The 19,615-nt window shown below is 39.8% G+C and overlaps 1 protein-coding gene across 2 annotated transcripts in view; it reads right to left on the bottom strand.

Annotated features, from left to right (window-relative positions):
* Positions 1-2,198: 2,198 nt before the first annotated feature.
* Positions 2,199-19,615, bottom strand: part of LOC124787780 (beta-1,3-glucosyltransferase) — a 117,390-nt gene continuing 99,973 nt past the window's right edge. For both annotated transcript variants that reach the window (XM_047254681.1, XM_047254688.1), the window contains exon 11: positions 2,199-3,279. In XM_047254681.1, coding sequence (XP_047110637.1) covers positions 3,121-3,279 — 159 coding nt within the window. In that variant the 3' untranslated portion in view covers positions 2,199-3,120. The remainder of the gene's footprint in view (positions 3,280-19,615) is intronic.

Genomic DNA, 19,615 nt, shown 5'->3' with positions numbered 1-19,615 from the left:
ACAATGCAACTGCAAGGACTTATCTCTGGTACACTCCCTGTGAGACACACATTTCAGCTTACTATCCACACACCATATTTGTAGTGCCCCTGCTCACTATACTCATTACTCGCAGCAGCCAATCTACCGATTCCTGTAAGAGTTTGAGCAATGTGAGTGCATCTGCACTGAAGAAGATCATTGGCTGAAAGAACTGATACCATCTTCATATAGAGATCGGCTTACTAGCCAATGATCTTCTTCAGTGTGGATGCACTCACATTGCTCAAACTCTAACAGGAATTGGTAGATTGGCTGCTGCGAGTAATGAGTGTAGTTGGCAGGGGCACTACAAATATGGTGTGTGGATAGTCAGTTGGAAATGTGGAACTCATGGGGAGGGTGCCAGATATAAGTCTCTGCAGTCGTAATATCCTCTGTATCCTCAATGGCTCAGTCAGATAGAGCATCTGCCATGTAAGCAGGAGATCCTGGGTTCGAGTCCCGGTCGGGGCACACATTTTCAACTGCCCCCGTTGATATTTATCAATGCCTGTAAGCAGCTAATGGTATGGATTTCATTGTAATTTCATTCTTCAAGAGCTGCAAGATCGCCAATGGTATCTGTTCTTTGGACAATACCATCTTCATAAAAACACAATCCATTCCTAATACAGTGTAGGAAAACCATTGGCATTCAAAACAGTTTCCAAGTATCTTGGAATAGATAAACACAGGTCTTATTTGGTTTTCAAGGGAATCTTATACCTTTCTTCCTGTTAAACAATGGAACAATCAGATGACTATGACAGAGTTGGATAGCGACCACGCACTCCTCTTCAAACTAGATCACAATGGCTCAATAATGTTGAAATGTGACGGTCACAGGACATGCAACAATTCATACTTGTGCCTGCAAAACCAGTCCTGGATGAAGTGAACTGTGAAAAAAGAGACCCTGTTGTCTTGGAACACAGCAGTACCATTGGGGAACAAACATTAGGATGGACTTGATGATCAAAAATGGTCACATAATCCTTGGCAGTAATGCGGCCTCACAGAGTAGCCATGGGGTCCATGGAATACCCCAATATAGCTGTCCAAATCATCATTGAACCCTGCCATACTTCACTCTTGGAATATAAACTCAGTTACAAATCTGAAAGATTGTAAAACAAGACTTATCTGTCCAAATGGCATTCTTCCATTGCTCTGTAGCCCAGATTTTATGACTTTAGCACCAAATTTTCCTGTTATGGGCATTTGCATCACTGATGAGTAGTTTTGGAATTCCAGCTCACCCTGCAGTTCCTTGGTTCAAATGGCTCTGAGCACTATGGGACTTAACAGCTGAGGTCATTAGTCCTCTAGAACTTAGAACTACTTAAACCTAATAACCTAAGGACATCACGCACATCCATGCCCGAGGCAGGATTTGAACCTGCAACCGTAGCGGTCACGCAGTTCCAGACTGAAGCGCCTAGAACTGCTTGGCCACTGGGGACCATCTGTCACAATCACGAAATATACACTTTCATCCATGTCGTGACTTAGCGGAGATGTTTTCCTGCTTCCCCTGTATGTGCTACAAATCTTCGATAAGGTGTGTCTTGAAACACTCATCACTTTGGCTACTTTGTTTATGGATGCACCTACCACATCAGCATCAACAATTTTCCCACATTCAAATACACTGAGCTCTGACACAACTCACAACTACACACAACACTGTTCTGGGCATGACTGAGACTTGTCACATATTGAGGATATTGCATGGGTGCCATTTGTGATCAAGTACAACAGTGAAACCTGCAGGCTTGGCTAGCATCTGCATTATGTTTAAGCATGAATATCCTGGGGCATTTCCATATTTTCGTCTACCCCCTGTAGGTCCCCCGTAACTAGCTGGGTATGTCAATGCAAAGACAGGAGGAGTGTGATAACAACTCATTTGTAATAGGACCATCCTTAGTACAGTACTACAATTTCTAAAACAACTTTCATGTTGAGAAAAGCTATACTTATAATAATAATTTATACAGAAAGTTGAATTAATAAGCCACTTTAGAGTACTAGTTCTTTCACCTGAGAATAATATTATTTATGAATTATATGTATATTACTTGGAAGTAATATGTGACAGTAAGTTGCACAATGGCAACAATGCTCTACCATGTTATGGGTGATGACAAAAGTTCAAAGAATCAAGTCATTATAACTGTAGATTTTAGGTCTGAGCTTTATTCCTGACTTTCAGTAATTAACTTTCATCTTCCAAGTGGGATTGCACACACAAGATATACCATATGGTTTAGGCTGTTTGAAATAACTTTCTGAGCTTAATGTCAAGGAAACTTTATACAAAAGGGAAAATACGAGGCAAGTCGCACTACAGAATATAGTAAACCACATACTTGTAAAGCTATGCTACAAATAATACATCATAAGAAATATTTGTCTTCTGTAATACAGATACCACCAATGATGTGCAAACATCCAAAACAAGTCTGATAAAATACTTCACCATCAATGTATAAGACATTCTAACATACATCAAATGTTACTCCAGTCTCTGAAGAAATCTGTGTCCAAAGAGCTTAACAATAAATGTGTGTTCATGCATGAAAATAGCTATATCATGTACAGTGATAGTGAAATATAGTTGTAAAGAGTTATTTTAAAAACTACAAATGCACTGTTTACAAAATTCACATTTACATACACTAATTATTAAAATATTACAAGTTGGTTAAGTTTTTGATTCATGTCCTTGAATCTAGCAAAATTTATTGACAAAAGCATCAATGTACTAAATAAATATTAAAGTTTGCTACTATTACTGATCATTGTAAAGTAATGCATGGCAGAGAGTTAAGATATACAATTTCTCGGTGTAAAGAATGATACAAGAATTATATATTGTGGACACACAGGACACATTTTTAAAGGCAAATCCATAGCATGTCAGTTCACATAAAAAACAAAACAGCTAACAAATTTCATAACTTACATTGTCTTTCACTGGTGGAATATCCTAGAGGTACATATTCCACAGTGGTACATGTTTTATGCCTTTGACTTATTTCATTAATAACTGTACATTTGCTATATATATATTAATAGTACATCATAATCACAAAATCACAGTTCAGTGTGTAATTTTTGACTAGCTGGATCTATCACATCTGCAGCTGCAAACCACTCACGATATATATGTACAGGGTCTATAAGCCAATGTTTGTGGAAGGAAATGGGCTGATGAGACTCTATATAATCAGTCGTGTAATCTTCTGTTCGAGCCTGAAAAATAACAATGTACTTCAAAAGCTGGTTGTCTTTGCCTTATTATATACACTGGTGAGCCCAAACATTATGACCATCTCTTTAAAAATATGTCGATTCACTTCTGGAACACAATTCAGGAGTGGTTCTGCATGCCATGGATTTGACAAGCACTTCATATGTTTCCAGAGGTTCATGGTACCAGATGCTATGCACAGGTCACGCTTCCCATAATTTACAGGCAGTTGGTTTGTGGATGCAGAGCAGGCACCTGACAGCATTCCATTTGGTTTCATCAGGTTCAAATAAACTGAATTTAATAACCAAGAAATCAATATGAATTCATTATCATACCCCATAAATCACTGCAGGATGATTCTCGCCTTTTGACATGGAGAGTTGTCCTGCTGGAAAATGACATTGCTGTTGAGGAAGACATCAAGAATAATGGGTTACAGGTGCACCCTAATAATGTCCACATAGTCACAGCTGTCATGGTGCCTTCAATTACTACCACAGGTCCCATGGAAGCCCAGGTGAATGTCCCCCACAACATAATACAGCTCCCACCAGCCTGTGTCCACAGCGCGCTGCATGTTTCAAGCAGCCACTTGCCTGTTTGATAGCATTTCTGGATATGACCATCAAGCTGGTTTAACAATAAATGAGATTCATCACACAAAGCAACACAATTCCGTTGATCTGCAGTCCAATCTCAATGATCCCATGCTGACTTTAATCATAATTGATGATGTTGGGTCATCATGGGAACACATGGAGGTCCTACACTGTGTACCACTATGTTCAACACTGTGCAGTGAACAGGGTGCTCCGAAACACTTGTGCTTGTGCAAGATCTGTACTCTGTCATCATGTTCTGTGATTAGGTACAGGTGTCCAGCTTCTTGTGCTTGCTCGAGGTTTCAGCATTCTTCAACCACTTTCCACAGTTGCTTACAAAAGTAGCACACAAACAGCCTACCAGCTTCACTGTTTCCGAGATGCTCACTCCCAGGCACTGGGCCACAACAATCTAGCTTTTGTCAAAGTAGCCTATGTCAGCAGTTTTGCCCATTTGCACCACTTGTCATCATTAGAGTGATTCCCTGCTTATCTCTGCTCTGCTCATACACTTTTCTTACCACATCACGTGTCCTCAACACCACCAGGCACCACGCAGCCACGTGGCAGGCAGTGGTCATAATGTTTTGACTCACGTTGTATGTTCACAAAAAAATTTCATCATTGAGGCAAACTGCATTAAACAGTCGTATGAGAAAAAAAGAATATCAACTGCCTAGCACCTTCAAAATGAATGGAACACATAATACAGACAGAATCAATTCTTCACCATGAAATATCATTATAATGATCAGTGTCAGATTAAGCAAGTGTGGGGCCCGTACCAGATTCTGACAAGAGGTCCTTGGTTTCTTTAGGTCCTAAGTTTTAGGATATAAAATAAAACAAGAGTGTTACAAATAAACTTTTCTTCATTTAATTTTAGCAAATTTAGAAATAATACAAGTTAGCTCAAGGTCTCTGAGAAAATTTAATTCATTGTTCATTATACTGAGGTCATTTAGACATTGCTGTCCCGTCGTTTTTCTTATTTCATTTTTAGTGCACTGTAATGTTGAAAAAGAATGTTCTGCAAAGCAGTTGGCGATCATCAAAGATAAATAAATGTGTAAGGCTATTTCTGCATTTGGAAAAAATGATCCTAAAAAATTTCCATTAAAAATTTGTAATGATTTATGAAGTGCTTATTCGGCACTCAGATCTTGATAAGATGACTGCACTGAAATGCTAGTCACTTGCAAGTGTTCTAGGATTCTGGGTCTCTTCTCAAATCCAGTCAACCTTTCATTGGACGGGATACGTATATTATTTTTGAATTATTCACAACAGTTACATGTGATTTCATTGTGGGGCAGTGGGTAAAAATATTTGGTTTGTTCATTTTGAACAGTATTATATGATGTAATTTTTAAAAGTCTTGTGTAATTTTTGGATACCACAGCCTTTTACAAAGGTCTGAAAACTATTTGTGTGAGCAGGCAAAAACCATGGAGTTCTCAGTCCACAGGTCTACCATTAAGCTTGCAGAAAATGAAATAAAATGTCCTAACTCTCTACGAATAAGGAAAAGCAGTCAGGAACCTTGATGGTAAATAAGTCTACTGTCATGTGACTGAGCAGTATATTCCGATAAAAATTCGCATGCACAAGAATCAATATGGAAAAGCATTAAAGTGTGTTTGTCACACTAAGTACTTGATACAGTTCAGAGATGATATCTATTCTTTGTTCCCAAATACACACAGTTAACTGCTTACCTTAAAAGTGGAGAATAATCTCACAAACTTGCCATACAGTTTTCTATAAATAGCAGACAGCGCATCAAACAGAACATTAAAAGCGAAACACAGATTTTCCAGTTAAATTATGAATCCTAGTTAAATTCACTTTTACATGGTTTCACAAGCCAAGATATACCTGATATCTCATCTGACTGAAAAACAATTATGTCAGTTGTCATTAGTGCCATCCAAGGCTAGTGGACCCGAATGTGGACAAAATTACAGCACATTCAGCAGTGGAGTGTAACACATTTCATATGACTGATGAGGATTGAATAACTATTCATTGCAAACCCTTCAGTCTTTACACATTCTCAGTGTGGATGACAAAGGAACCACTCATCCAGAACTGCTTCCAGCATCAGCAGCAATGCTCACCCAGCACCATTTTTAATTGCAAAACTATAAATATCATTGTTAGTTGAAGACCTGCAACGATCCCTATTTATCTCTAAGTGAATCTATAGTCTGTTTATATTGCATAAAATTCTTGAGCTCATAACTTTTAAACTTTAACTTTCAGAATTTTTCAAATGGAACTCAGGGTAGATGGTGGACTCTGAACTGTTGCTTTCTATTTTATGTACATTTATTAAATTACAATATCATAGTGAAAGCTAGTACAGTTTCATTATTACTTGTGTAAATCACAGCATTGTCATTTTTGCTTTGTATTGTACACACTGAGGTAATTTAATCAACTTGATATTATAGTTTTTGGGACAAAAATTGGTTTTAACTTAATGTTTGTAAAAGCAAAGGAGGTGGCTTCGTGAAAACTTGTACCATACGTCTTTTGATAAACTGAACCTAATTCTAACAGTAAAACTTCTTTAGTTTAATATTATGCATTTTTAAAATTCTGAAAAAAACTAGATTTTTGAAGAGACTAACCAATGGATCAAGCTAAATTCAAAACATTTGACATTGGCTTAGCTTCCCATAATCTGACGAATTTTTGCAGCAATATTTAAACATTTTATTTCACATAAGATTATAACACAATCTCTTTGTTTTCTTTGTTCATGGAGTGCATTAGGCACTGCCATCTTGACCTTCACTGAGTGATGGAGAAAAATCAATATCTCACTCACCATGTTACACATACTGATAAGAGCTTACTTTCCCACAGCATCACAACTTGAATTTCATTAATACTACATACAATCTAGTCAGTCATTCCATTCCTGGTTGACTGACTCAAAAGAGTTGAGTCATGCAAAGCCAACATGCAAAACCTCATACACCCACTCTTTAATTTAACACTTAGTGGCTCAATTGACTCCTGAACCAGAAGCACACATGTCAGCCCTTGCCGGCCGAAGTGGCCGTGCGGTTAAAGGCACTGCAGTCTGGAACCGCAAGACCGCTACGGTCGCAGGTTCGAATCCTGCCTCGGGCATGGATGTTTGTGATGTCCTTAGGTTAGTTAGGTTTAACTAGTTCTAAGTTCTAGGGGACTAATGACCTCAGCAGTTGAGTCCCATAGTGCTCAGAACCATGTCAGCCCTTAAATTGGACAACCCATCATTGGAAAATATTCTGACAATCACATAATCTTTTGAAATCATGCAGTCAACCAATGGGAACCTCAGGGGTCAGCTACAAGTAGCAGCAGTCCAGATGCCATATTGCACCCCAGTATTGTGAAGTACTTGGTAACTTCTTCCCAAATGGCAATGTCATGATCCATTATTTTTGATGTGTCAATAGCCTCTGAACAGCCAACAATTTCTTCATGGAATGGAAATGAAGTCCCATGCTTCTTGACAGAGCATAGGGGAACGATGCGGGAGACCTACACCCCTGTACTAGGCAAGGTCCGAATGGAGGTGGTTTGCCATTGCCTTCCTCCGACCATAATGGGGATGAAAGATGATGATGAAGACAACACAACAAACCCGATAATATCATGGCAGGTGAAAATCCCTGACCCCATGCTTGGGAAATGAGAATGCTACCGCTAATATTGGAACATTGCGGGAGACCTGCACTGCGTACTAGGCAAGGTCCTAATGGAGATGGTTTGCCATTGCCGATAATATCATGGCAGGTGAAAATCCCTGACCCCATGCTTGGGAAATGAGAATGCTACCGCTAATATTGGAACATTGCGGGAGACCTGCACTGCGTACTAGGCAAGGTCCTAATGGAGATGGTTTGCCATTGCCTTCCTCCGACCATAACAGGGATGAACGATGGTGATGAAGAAGATGACGCAACAATACCCAGTCATCTCGGGGCAGATGAAAATTCCTGACCCCGCCGGAACTCAAACCCGGGACCCCATGCTTGGGAAGCAAGAATGCTACTGCGAGACCACGAGCTGCGAACAATTTCTCCATATAGTACACAAATGCAATAGCATGTGCACCTCACCAGCCAGTTAGTGCTTGTGGCAAAACCAACTGTGCCATCACTCAACCTTCATCTTGCCTTCATACTGCCAGTCACAATGCAATGATGTTCTTGATTTTACCTCTCCTCATGTCTCAGGGTACCCTCTCAAAGATTACTCAATGGACTTATTTATTTCTGCAGTTCCATCTCCACTTGTTTGTTTCCTTGGTGTGCATTTCTCTCTCTGCACTTAGCAATTCGCTTTTGATCAGTGTTCATTTGAGTCGTTACCAACCTTGTATCAAAGTCAGGTAACATCAGTTTCTTTTACTGCACACTCAAAGTACAGATTGAATGGCATCAGGGATAGACTACAATCGTGTATCACTCCTTTCTTACCTACTGCTTCCCTTTCATGCCCTTTAACTCAGACAACTGCCATCTGGTATCTATACAAGTTGTGAATAACCTTTCACTTCCTGTATTTTACATGGGCTAGCTTCAGAATTTTAAAGATTGTATTCCAGTCAACACTGTCAAAGGATTTCTCTAAATATGCACACATGGGTTTGCTTTTCTTGAACCTATCTTCTAAGATGAGTTGCAGGGTCAGTATTGCCTTGTGTGTTCCACATTTCACTGGAACCCAAAGTAATTTCTGGTGCGGTAAGCTTCTAGCAATTTCCCCATTCTTCTGTAAATAGTTCGTGTCAGTACTTTATAGTCATTATTTATTAGACTGGTAGTTTGGTAATATTCACACATGAGAGTGCCTGCTTTCTTTGGTATTGGAATCTTTAAATTCTTCTTGTATTTCCCTTTCCCATACATCTTTCACATCAGGTGGAATAATTTTATGTCTGGCTCAAAGCTCATTGGGAGTCCACTGTATTTCTTTTCTGATTGCAGTCAGTCATAGTCTAATGCTCCCTTTGAAAATCTCAACCTCTGGTTGTTTCAACTTACCAAGGTTCCATCTTCTTAATTTCCTACATTTCTGCTATTTCTTCAATTTTAGTCTACAGTTCATAATCAATGTTAGGGTCAGAATCTACATCTACCCCGTGGAAATATCTTACAGTTTAAAAATTGGCTGTAAAATCTTTGTTGTACAATTATGTAATCTTCCTGGAACATTCCAGTGTCTCCCTGTTTCTTCCACACATACAGCCTTCTTTCATGATTGTTAAACAAATTGTTAATGATGATTAACATACACACTGTGCCAAATTCTACCAGGCAGATACTGCTTTCATTCCTTTCTGCCAGTCCATATTCTCATACTGTTTTTCTCCTTCCCTTCCTTGTATTACTATCAAATTATAGTACCCCATCAAAATCAGATTTTCCTCTCCCTTAACTGTCTTGATAATTTCTTTTATTTTATCATATACTCTTTGGATCTCTTCATCATCTATGGAGCTTGTTGGCATATAAAATTGTACTGCTGTACTAGGTGTTGGCTTTGTATCTATCCTTGCTACAATAATGCTTACACTACACTGTTCATAGTAGCTTACCTGCATTCCAATTTCCTTATTATCATTAGACCTACTCCCTCATTACCCCATATGATTTTGTATTTATAACTCTTTACTTGCTTGACTAGAAGTCTTGTTCATCTTGCCACCAAACTTCACAACCTAGCCATTTCTCTTTTTAAATTCTCTAACCTACCTGCCTGATCAATGGATCTAATGCTCCATTCCAAACTCCAACCCGTAAAATGATAGTTTCATTTTCCCTAACAATGACATCATGCTGAGTAGTCCCCAGCTGGAGGTCCAAATGGAGGACTATTTTACCCCTGGAATGTTTCACCCAAGAGGATGCCGCCATTACTTAACTGTACAGTAAAGCTGCATGTCCTCAGGAAAAATAACAGCTGTAGTTTCCCCTCATTTCTAGTCATTCACAGTACCAGCAAATAAGGCCACATTGGCTGACATTACAAGGCCACATCAACACATTATCCAGACTATCAGTCCTGGCAACTACTGAAAAGGCTGCTGCACCTCTTTTAGGAACCATAGGTTAGTCTGACCTCACCACAAATACACCTCTGTTGTGGTTGCACCTACAGTACAGCAGTATGGCTGTCTGTGTGATTGACTGAGGCACATAAGTCACACCCCCCCCCCCCCCCTCCCAGCAAGGTATGTTGTTCATGGGAGGCTGTTATTACATGTATCCCAAAAGCCTCATACACACATCTGCTGTAGAATAAGGTGGTAGAGACATTGAAATATTACATCAGAAGATGAAGTTTTAAACTTATTTACTTTGGATAAGTTGAACACAGCACTGATCACACCATTTTCAAAAAACAAGAAGTATTTTGTAGAATTCTAAATTCCCTTGTCCCTGGCTCATCAACCTTTTCAGAGTATTTCTTAAAAAAAAAAGGTAGCCTTTCTAAAGCACTGTAGTTGGTCAAGATAGCTGGTACTTAAACAATGCCCTAAGTAAAAATGCTCCAGCACATTTTGGACCAATTTCTCTTTTGAGCACAGATTGGGATGAGGAAGGAGGTGGGAGGGAAAAAGGGGGTGGGGGAATTCTGCATTAAATGCAGGTTGGAATCTATAGACTGGTTCCCATCTAACTATTTGGTATTAGGTTACAAAGAAACAAATTGTTGCACTAAATAAATACTCTCACCACTCGTGTTAAAGTAGTAACAGCCTTCATGGATCTAAATACTGTTTAAGACAAAATGTGCTATGAGGACCCTGATTTAAGTTCCTGAAATCTGTTCTCTGTCAGAAATTGTGATAACCAGTGAACAATATCTCAAGTATCCACAATTTTATATCACACAGCTGTCTATGATAGATGCCAAATACTTGTGTTTAACAAGAATGTCTCAAATTGAATGCAACAAGTTTAAATATAGTGTAATGATTAATTACCACCTTCACTGTTTAATAGCTGAGCATTACATTCATAATTCATTGAATCATAAGTGAAACCAAATTTTTAAAAGGCTTTGGTCTGCTGGTTTCAAACCCACCTCTAGCTTGCTAATGTAAAAATTCTATGGGCAAGATTTTCTAAAATATCTGAAAACTATAATGGATAAAACCTTAGCATTCTGAAACATTTTTTTCAGTGTAACTACTATGGTCAAGACCTTACCCAACTTCACTAAAGAAAATTTTAGCCACTGAAAAGAGAACTGACCAAGATACTATATAAAGCTGCTGTTTAACTGGCTTTCTCTTTTGCAGGAATCGGTTTGCCTTGTGTCTCTTCAGCGTTCATTCCAGTAATTCTGATACTTGGCAAAATGCTGCAATGAGAATGGTATACAGGAGGCTCCGATCAACTATGACTGCATGGTTTTTACATTAGTTGCCATATTGCAACACTGTAAGGACTACAAATAACAAAATTTTATTTATTTGTGTATTAGAGTAGCTGAAACACAGTACTGAAAGTTCTGGCAGAATATACATAATTTAGAAGTAAAGGTAACAATTTGGTGGGGAGGGGAGAGGGGGGGAGGTAGTAGATGGACTGATAATGGTTTCAATGTCACTCATTAATAGGAAATGTTCACAACCAGAAGGCTCAGTACAGTGCAAATGTGTGAAGCAAGCAGACAACCATGCCACGGAAATGCACTCATGCTTTCTACAGCCGAATGAGCAAGTTTGAAAGGGGTCAAATTGCAACCTTCTGAATGGTGGGATGGTCCTCTGGAGAACTGTCACACAAGTTGGATGTGCTGTGTCAGTTGTGCAATGATGCTAGTATCAGTGGTCATGTGACCATTTTCACACCCACAGACAAGGTTCTGGGCGTCCATGCAGCACAGGCACCTGCCAGGATCATCTTATTGTAAGGGCAACAATGGTATACTGTACGGCTACCACAGCACAAATAAGAGAGCTTGTGAGTGCAGATGTGTCAACATGAACTGTTGCAAACCAGTCCAGTTATTAGCAGTGGGACTATGGGCACACACACCTCTAGCCTGTCTTCGATGCCACAGCATCAACATGGCTCAACTGGTGCCATCAGAGGATCACTTTGAAGATAGAAGGGCATGCCATGGTCTTCAGTGATGAAAGCAGATTCTGCCTACATGCAAGTGATGGTCGTTTACGTATATGACAGACACAGTGAGCTCATCTCATAGAGTGCATTCGTCCAAGACACACTGACCCCACATCAGGCCTTACGGTCTTGCGTGTGATAACCTACAACTCTCATTCACCTTTGATGTTTTTAAGGGGACGTTAACCAGTGCTTGATAAGTTGCAGAATGTTGTTAGACTCATTCTTTTGCTGTTTTTGCAACAGGAAGGTGATGTGTTGTTCCAGCAGGATAATGCTTGCCCACATCCTACCTGTGAACTCAATGCCTTTTGCAAGATCTGCAGCAACTTTCCTGGTCAGCATGTGTCTCCAATTGAGCACACTGAACAGGTCAATCAGGTGTGTCACAATGCATTTCTGGACAGTTATCACCATCTGTACGATGGCCTAGATGACAGCGTCAGCACCTCTATTGCGTCTTATGGAGGCTACACAACATACTAATATTGTTGTTTCAGCTTGGGTCAACACATGGTACCACAGAAACACTTGCACTATTTATCCATAAATGTACTTCATATGCACTGTTACAACAATAAATGTTGAGTGAATTGGAAACCTCTAGAAGGGTATACTGATATTCTTTTTTTTTTTTCCAGAAGTGTAATAGAAGCTATGAGTTGTCCACAGGAACTCTGTTCTTGACCATTACAGCCACATAATTTTGATGCCGCTGTGGCCAACAGCAGATTTGACCATCTGGTGGTCAAACACACTTCCGAACACAATATGTTGCATTCTAGTGGCTGCTTCATAACCATTGCCATTTGGATCCTTCCCCCACCCTCCGCACCAGCTTCTCCGAACTAGGTAGAGAGGTAGAGGGCACTTACCTTAGCTTTGCAACACATCCTTTCTTCCTGTAAACCTCCTAGTCTCAATCCAATCTCTGCTAACACACTGCTCCCACACCCTCTTCCCAACAGTCTCCTCTTGCTCTGTTCTGTCACCCCTTCTCAACCCACTGCTTCATGCCATCATCATTGTATTCTGTGCAATCTCACTGTTCTGGTGACCTTGTATCTCATTACTACCCTGTGCATCTGCTGCCCCTTCCTTCCACTTTCCTATCATGTACACCTGCTGCCTCCCACCAAGCTGCCACCCTTTCCCAACACTCCTCTAGTTCCCTGCCTCTTTGCTACCTTCACCCACTCCACCTGGCAGCCCCCTCATCCCAGTCTACATACTGAACTGCAGTCCGTGTGTGTGTGTGTGTGTGTGTGTGTGTGTGTGTGTGTGTGTGTGTGTGTGTGTGTGTCATTTATACCTAAATGATTTACATGCAGTGTACAAGGTGTAACACATGTGTAAGTTTGTGGGTGATGTGAGGATATAAAGGTTGATAAATCTATGTCATAGAACTGATACTCCTGGCAGCAACATCAGATTTATTCCACCTGGGCCTCAAGTCGGACTGACCTTGGATGACACATATGAGTATGTCATTCCATGTTTTTTACAAAAAAATTTATTCTATGCCAGAGTTCATTGTAGTGCCTGGCAACTGGCGTTAAGCCAATGTCTCCACAACCCACAACCAGATGTTTTCAATGGGTTAGAGATCTGGAGACTGTACTGGCCATGTCAACAGTTGAACACTCTCTGTATAGAGATAGGTATTGAGATCATGGGCAACATGCAACCTTGCATTACCTTGAAGATAAGGTATAACAGAAATCTAGAGCCTGCTGTCTAAATCACTGCCTGTGCAACTCAGAGTTGACCATGCTTCGTAATCAATGAACTCAAAACTATCATACCAAGTGCTGGATCCATATGACAGTAAGGAACACAATCTGGAAATTGTTGTTCTCCTCAGAGCCTTCAAACACGGATAATTCCACCATGATGCCACATGCAGAACTGTAACTCATCTAAAAAGACAACATGGTGCCACTCCTGTATCCAGCATTGTCATTTGGTGCACCAATGTGGGATCCTCTTTCCTGGCACGTTAAGGGCCACTGTGCTGGCAAGCAATGGTGCTCCAGATATCATTGAACTGCCTGTGTACATACTTGCCCTGTTGCAAACAATTTGATTTCCAGACTCAAGGTACATGTTGTGACTGTAAATCCTGCATGGCTGCATGAACGAATTGTCTGCCATCTCAGGCACTACATAGAACTGAGTACAGCCTTTCTGAATCTACCAATGCTAAGATCATGGAGAGCAACTATTTATTGAGTCCTCTTCAGTTTGGCTTTCAAAAACGGATATCAATAAAAGGGGTCCTATTTTCAATTCTAAATAAGTTTATAGTGCTCTCACTGACAGAAAGCACACCATAGGAATAAATTCTGATCTCATAAAGGCCTCTGATCTTATCAACTATGCATTACTTCTAGAGAAATTGCAATAGCATTAAATTAGGGGAAAATGTAATGACTAGTTTTTGACATGCACTCTACCAAAACTACAGTTAAATAATTTTGGTATAGTACATAAACAATGTAGCAAATGGTAGGATTACTGGTAAAAGTGGTAACATTGGTAGAGAAAGAGACATAATTGAATGTGTAAGAGAGAAACTGGAAGCTGAAGGCTTCTCGTGTTTTTGTTTGCTTGTTTGTTTTACACATAATTAGAACTACAAATCATTCAGTGTATTTAATAGCCTTAATTGTGCTGTTTCCCTGTACTCACCAGAATGAATACTCTTGGAGAAAAATTGTTCTGGTGTTATGACAATGAAATTAATCATTTGGTGTCTAGACACACCTGTCCATCCATCAGCAAGAGCATTTTAATATTTAATCTTATCTCTGACAACAGCATGGACATGTTGATTTTCAGCACTGAGCAATGCTGTACCCATAGCATAGTGGCCAGAAGGCTCTTAACCAAGACAAATTAAGTGAAAAGCTTTCCTCCAATATTGGGTCTCTGAGACTGATAAAGAGTCTCCTAAGGCATAAACAGGTCTATGTCTGTCAGATATCATTGTAGGAGTGCCAGATGAAACTGACAATGTCATGTTCGAGACACTAAATCGGACATTAGATGAAGTTGCAAAAATTATTCCTGATCTCTGTAAAGGTTCCTGGATGACATGTTTCACAGATTGTGCACAGAGTTTGCACTTCTGGAGGCTATATCATAGATAAGTAGCTACAGCATTATGATATACATATGGTTCCACAGTACTCACACAAGGCTTCTGTCTTGTTTTCAATGGCCCTTGTATTTTGTAGTTCCCACACTTCAATGATGATGCATACTGAAGAACAGTAGTCGCTTACTAATGCTCCATACTTTATCCTTTATATATCTTCTCAGTTTCTAGATAGTTCAGTGCTTCTGGTTTCAAGGGGAGTCTAGTAAGACACCGATCACATACATAAACAAAGTAATCAAAATGAAGAAACACCTGATAGGTATGCAACACACCTAACATACCAGCAACAAGGGTAGGATCTTAATTGACCAAGTCTACTGGGAAAATTACCGTAATATATGCTTACTTACGATAGTCTATCATAGCCAATGGTAGTTTTATAACTCTAATTGGTTTAGAGTATATCTTTCAATCAGAGCACAATGAGTTGTAAATGGTGGAAGCATACCATCATAGCAAAAGTCATAAGACAAGGCATTCCTCAAGATTCTATACTTGGTCCAGTTCTGTTTATTATATTCATGAATGATCTGCTCCAAAGTATTCAGAAAGGTCTGCCAGTAATGTTTGCTGATGACACCAATATACTGTACTGAAAACAGTGTGCTAATGAAGTCCAAAACATTATTTCTGATACAAACACCAAGCTAGTAAATTGGTTACACACAAAGTGTTATTGAATAAAGTAAAAACTGTGTATATAAATTTTCACCCATAACAGATAGTGTCATCAAGGACAGACGCCAGATTTTAAAATGTGCCAGTAAACAACTAAATTCCTTTGAGTGTTGACAGATGACACTCTATGGTATGACATATGTAGAAAAGGTTATTAAATATACTTAGCAGTTTCGTTACATATTCAATTTCCTGTCTAAAGTCTGTGATAAGAAAACACTAAAATGTGGTTACTTTGCACTTGTACATTCAGTACTCACATATTTCATTACTTTTGAGATGTCTCACAAAGAGAGGTACTGTGAAGAATAGTTAAGATAATGAGGCAAGCTCCTTTCTCCTCCACCATTAAACATCTGTTTATGGAGCTCAGTATCCTACCAGTACCTCATATTTACAGTGACAAAAGGTGCATTCTATTCTTTAAAATTTACAATTAAAAAAAATTGACATTCAGCATCATAAGGTTGGTCTTTCTGACCATGTATCTGTAGTTAGTCATTGGCTATGGAAGGGACACAGTAGTGCAAGGCATAGGGGAGTATTTCTACACAACATGCTACCTGAAAGCTTAAAATTGAATGGACAAGGATTCAATGCAAAAATAAAAACATTATTTCAGAAGAAATATTTCTATACAGCAGGGGAATGTTTTAATGTAAATCTAAAATAACCAGGATAAATGTCTTCTTGTATACCATAACTTTTTAGCTATATAATGAAATTGGATAGATAAAAAATCTACTCACCATATGGCAGCACAAGAACACACACATCAAAAAAGGTTTTACTTATGCAAGTTTTTGGAGCCAGTGGTTCTTCTTCCGGCAGAGGAGTTGAAGCGGAAGGAAGATGTGTGAAGGTAAGTAACTGGAGTGGTTTAGAAAAAGGGGCAGAGTTCAGAAAAGTAACCCAGAACCAAGGATTAGGGAAAACTTGCTGGTGCTGCTTTGGTGAATGATCAACTTTTCTCCACACATACTGTCAACTGTAAATATCAATTTGTAACCCAATCCCAAACCTTTTCAACAGCAAACCTGACCTTGAACCCTACCTTGAACAGTTCTGACCATGAACCCAATTTTATCCACTACCACTGCTTCAAAATAATCCTTTACAATCCTTCTAAGAATTCCTCACATCAAGCATTGCTTTACAACCCTTCCTCAGGTCCCTACAACATTAAACTAACCTGGCCTCTGTAGAACTCCAGGCACTGCATTCCCTAAAAGCTGATGACACCATCATTATCCTCCCTGCAGACAAAGGATCTACCACTGTGGTACTTAACTGACAGAAGTGAGTTAGTGAAGATCTATGCCAGCTGTCTGGCACCTCTACATAGAGCGTCTGCCATCAAAATCCCATCACTGTGCTTCAAACTGATCTGTAGTCCCCCCTTAAAATCTTAGGCCCATCCCAAGGACTAACACCTTGATAACTAGAAATACTTACCCCACCCAAACCACACACACACACCTTTTACCTGCTTCCTAAGATACACAAACCCAAACATCCTGGCCATCCTATAGTTATTGGCTTCAAAAAACCCACCAAACAACTATCTGCCTTAGTTGATCAGCATCTTCAACCCACAGTAGAAAGACTTCTCTCCTATATTAAAGATACCAACCATTTCCTAGATTGACTGAAATCTGTGCCCATCCCACACCCACCACACACCTTGCTTATCACAACTGATGCCACCTCCCTCAACACCAGCATCCCCCATGTATGTGATCTGTCTGCTTCTGAACAGTTCCTCAGTCAGAACTCACCTGATTCCAAACCTATGACATCTTCCTGCTCACCTTAATCAACTTTATACTTACCAATACTTACTTCACCTTTGAGGGGCAGATGTACAAACAGCTCAGGGGTATGGCCATGGAAACCAGAAAAACTCCTTCCTATGTCAACATTATCATGAGTTGTTTGGAGGGGGCTTTCCTGGGATCCATAAGCCTTAAGCCCTTGGTTTGGTTCCACCTTATCTCCACTACACAAATTGCTTCTCCCATTATCTGCAGTTGCTCGCAAACTGGCCTCAGCAGCCACAGACAGTGGTCATGAGTCAGTGTGAGTAAAATATATATATATATATATATATATATATCTAAAAAGAAAGATGATGAAACTTACCAAACAAAAGCGCTGGCAGGTCGATAGACACACAAACAAACACAAACATACACACAAAATTCTAGCTTTCGCAACCAATGGTTGCCTCGTCAGGAAAGAGGGATATGTGTGTGTGCGAGTGTATACCTGTCCTTTTTTCCCCCTAAGGTAAGTCTTTCCGCTCCCGGGATTGGAATGACTCCTTACCCTCTCCCTCAAAACCCATATCCTTTTGTCTTTCCTTCTCCTTCCCTCTTTCCTGACGAGGCAACCATTGGTTGCGAAAGCTAGAATTTTGTGTGTATGTTTGTGTTTGTTTGTGTGTCTATCGACCTGCCAGCGCTTTTGTTTGGTAAGTTTCATCATCTTTCTTTTTAGATATATTTTTCCCACGTGGAATATTTCCCTCTATTATATATATATATATATATATATATATATATATATATAATAGAGGGAAACATTCCACATGGGAAAAATATATCTAAAAAGAAAGATGATGAAACTTACCAAACAAAAGCGCTGGCAGGTCGATAGACACACAAACAAACACAAACATACACACAAAATTCTAGCTTTCGCAACCAATGGTTGCCTCGTCAGGAAAGAGGGAAGGAGAAGGAAAGACAAAAGGATATGGGTTTTAAGGGAGAGGGTAAGGAGTCATTCCAATCCCGGGAGCGGAAAGACTTACCTTAGGGGGAAAAAAGGACAGGTATACACTCGCACACACACACATATCCATCCACACATACACAGACACAGACACAAGCAGACATATGCTGTCTGCTTGTGTCTGTGTATGTGTGGATGGATATGTGTGTGTGTGCGAGTGTATACCTGTCCTTTTTTCCCCCTAAGGTAAGTCTTTCCGCTCCCGGGATTGGAATGACTCCTTACCCTCTCCCTTAAAACCCATATCCTTTTGTCTTTCCTTCTCCTTCCCTCTTTCCTGACGAGGCAACCATTGGTTGCGAAAGCTAGAATTTTGTGTGTATGTTTGTGTTTGTTTGTGTGTCTATCGACCTGCCAGCGCTTTTGTTTGGTAAGTTTCATCATCTTTCTTTTTATATATATATATAGACACACAAACAAACACAAACATACACACAAAATTCTAGCTTTCGCAACCAATGGTTGCCTCGTCAGGAAAGAGGGAAGGAGAGTACGGGTGTAGGACAGTAAATCTTTGACGAGGGCTGTTTGGTTAAATCTGGGAGTGGGGCTGAAGGTGAGGCCTTTGGATAGGACAGAGGTTTCGGATTGGGAGAGAGGTTTGGAGGAAAGGTTAACTATATATATATATATATATATATATATATATACAAAAAGAAAGATGATGAAACTTACCAAACAAAAGCGCTGGCAGGTCGATAGACACACAAACAAACACAAACATACACACAAAATTCTAGCTTTCGCAACCAATGGTTGCCTCGTCAGGAAAGAGGGAAGGAGAAGGAAAGACAAAAGGATATGGGTTTTAAGGGAGAGGGTAAGGAGTCATTCCAATCCCGGTAGCGGAAAGACTTACCTTAGGGGGAAAAAAGGACAGGTATACACTCGCACACACCCACATATCCATCCACACATACACAGACACAAGCCAATTTCCAGCAGAGAGTAC

Source organism: Schistocerca piceifrons, chromosome 1 (assembly GCF_021461385.2).
Source record: "Schistocerca piceifrons isolate TAMUIC-IGC-003096 chromosome 1, iqSchPice1.1, whole genome shotgun sequence".
In the NCBI taxonomy this organism is placed as follows: domain Eukaryota; kingdom Metazoa; phylum Arthropoda; class Insecta; order Orthoptera; family Acrididae; genus Schistocerca; species Schistocerca piceifrons.
This window is presented reverse-complemented; position numbering and strand designations above follow the sequence as displayed.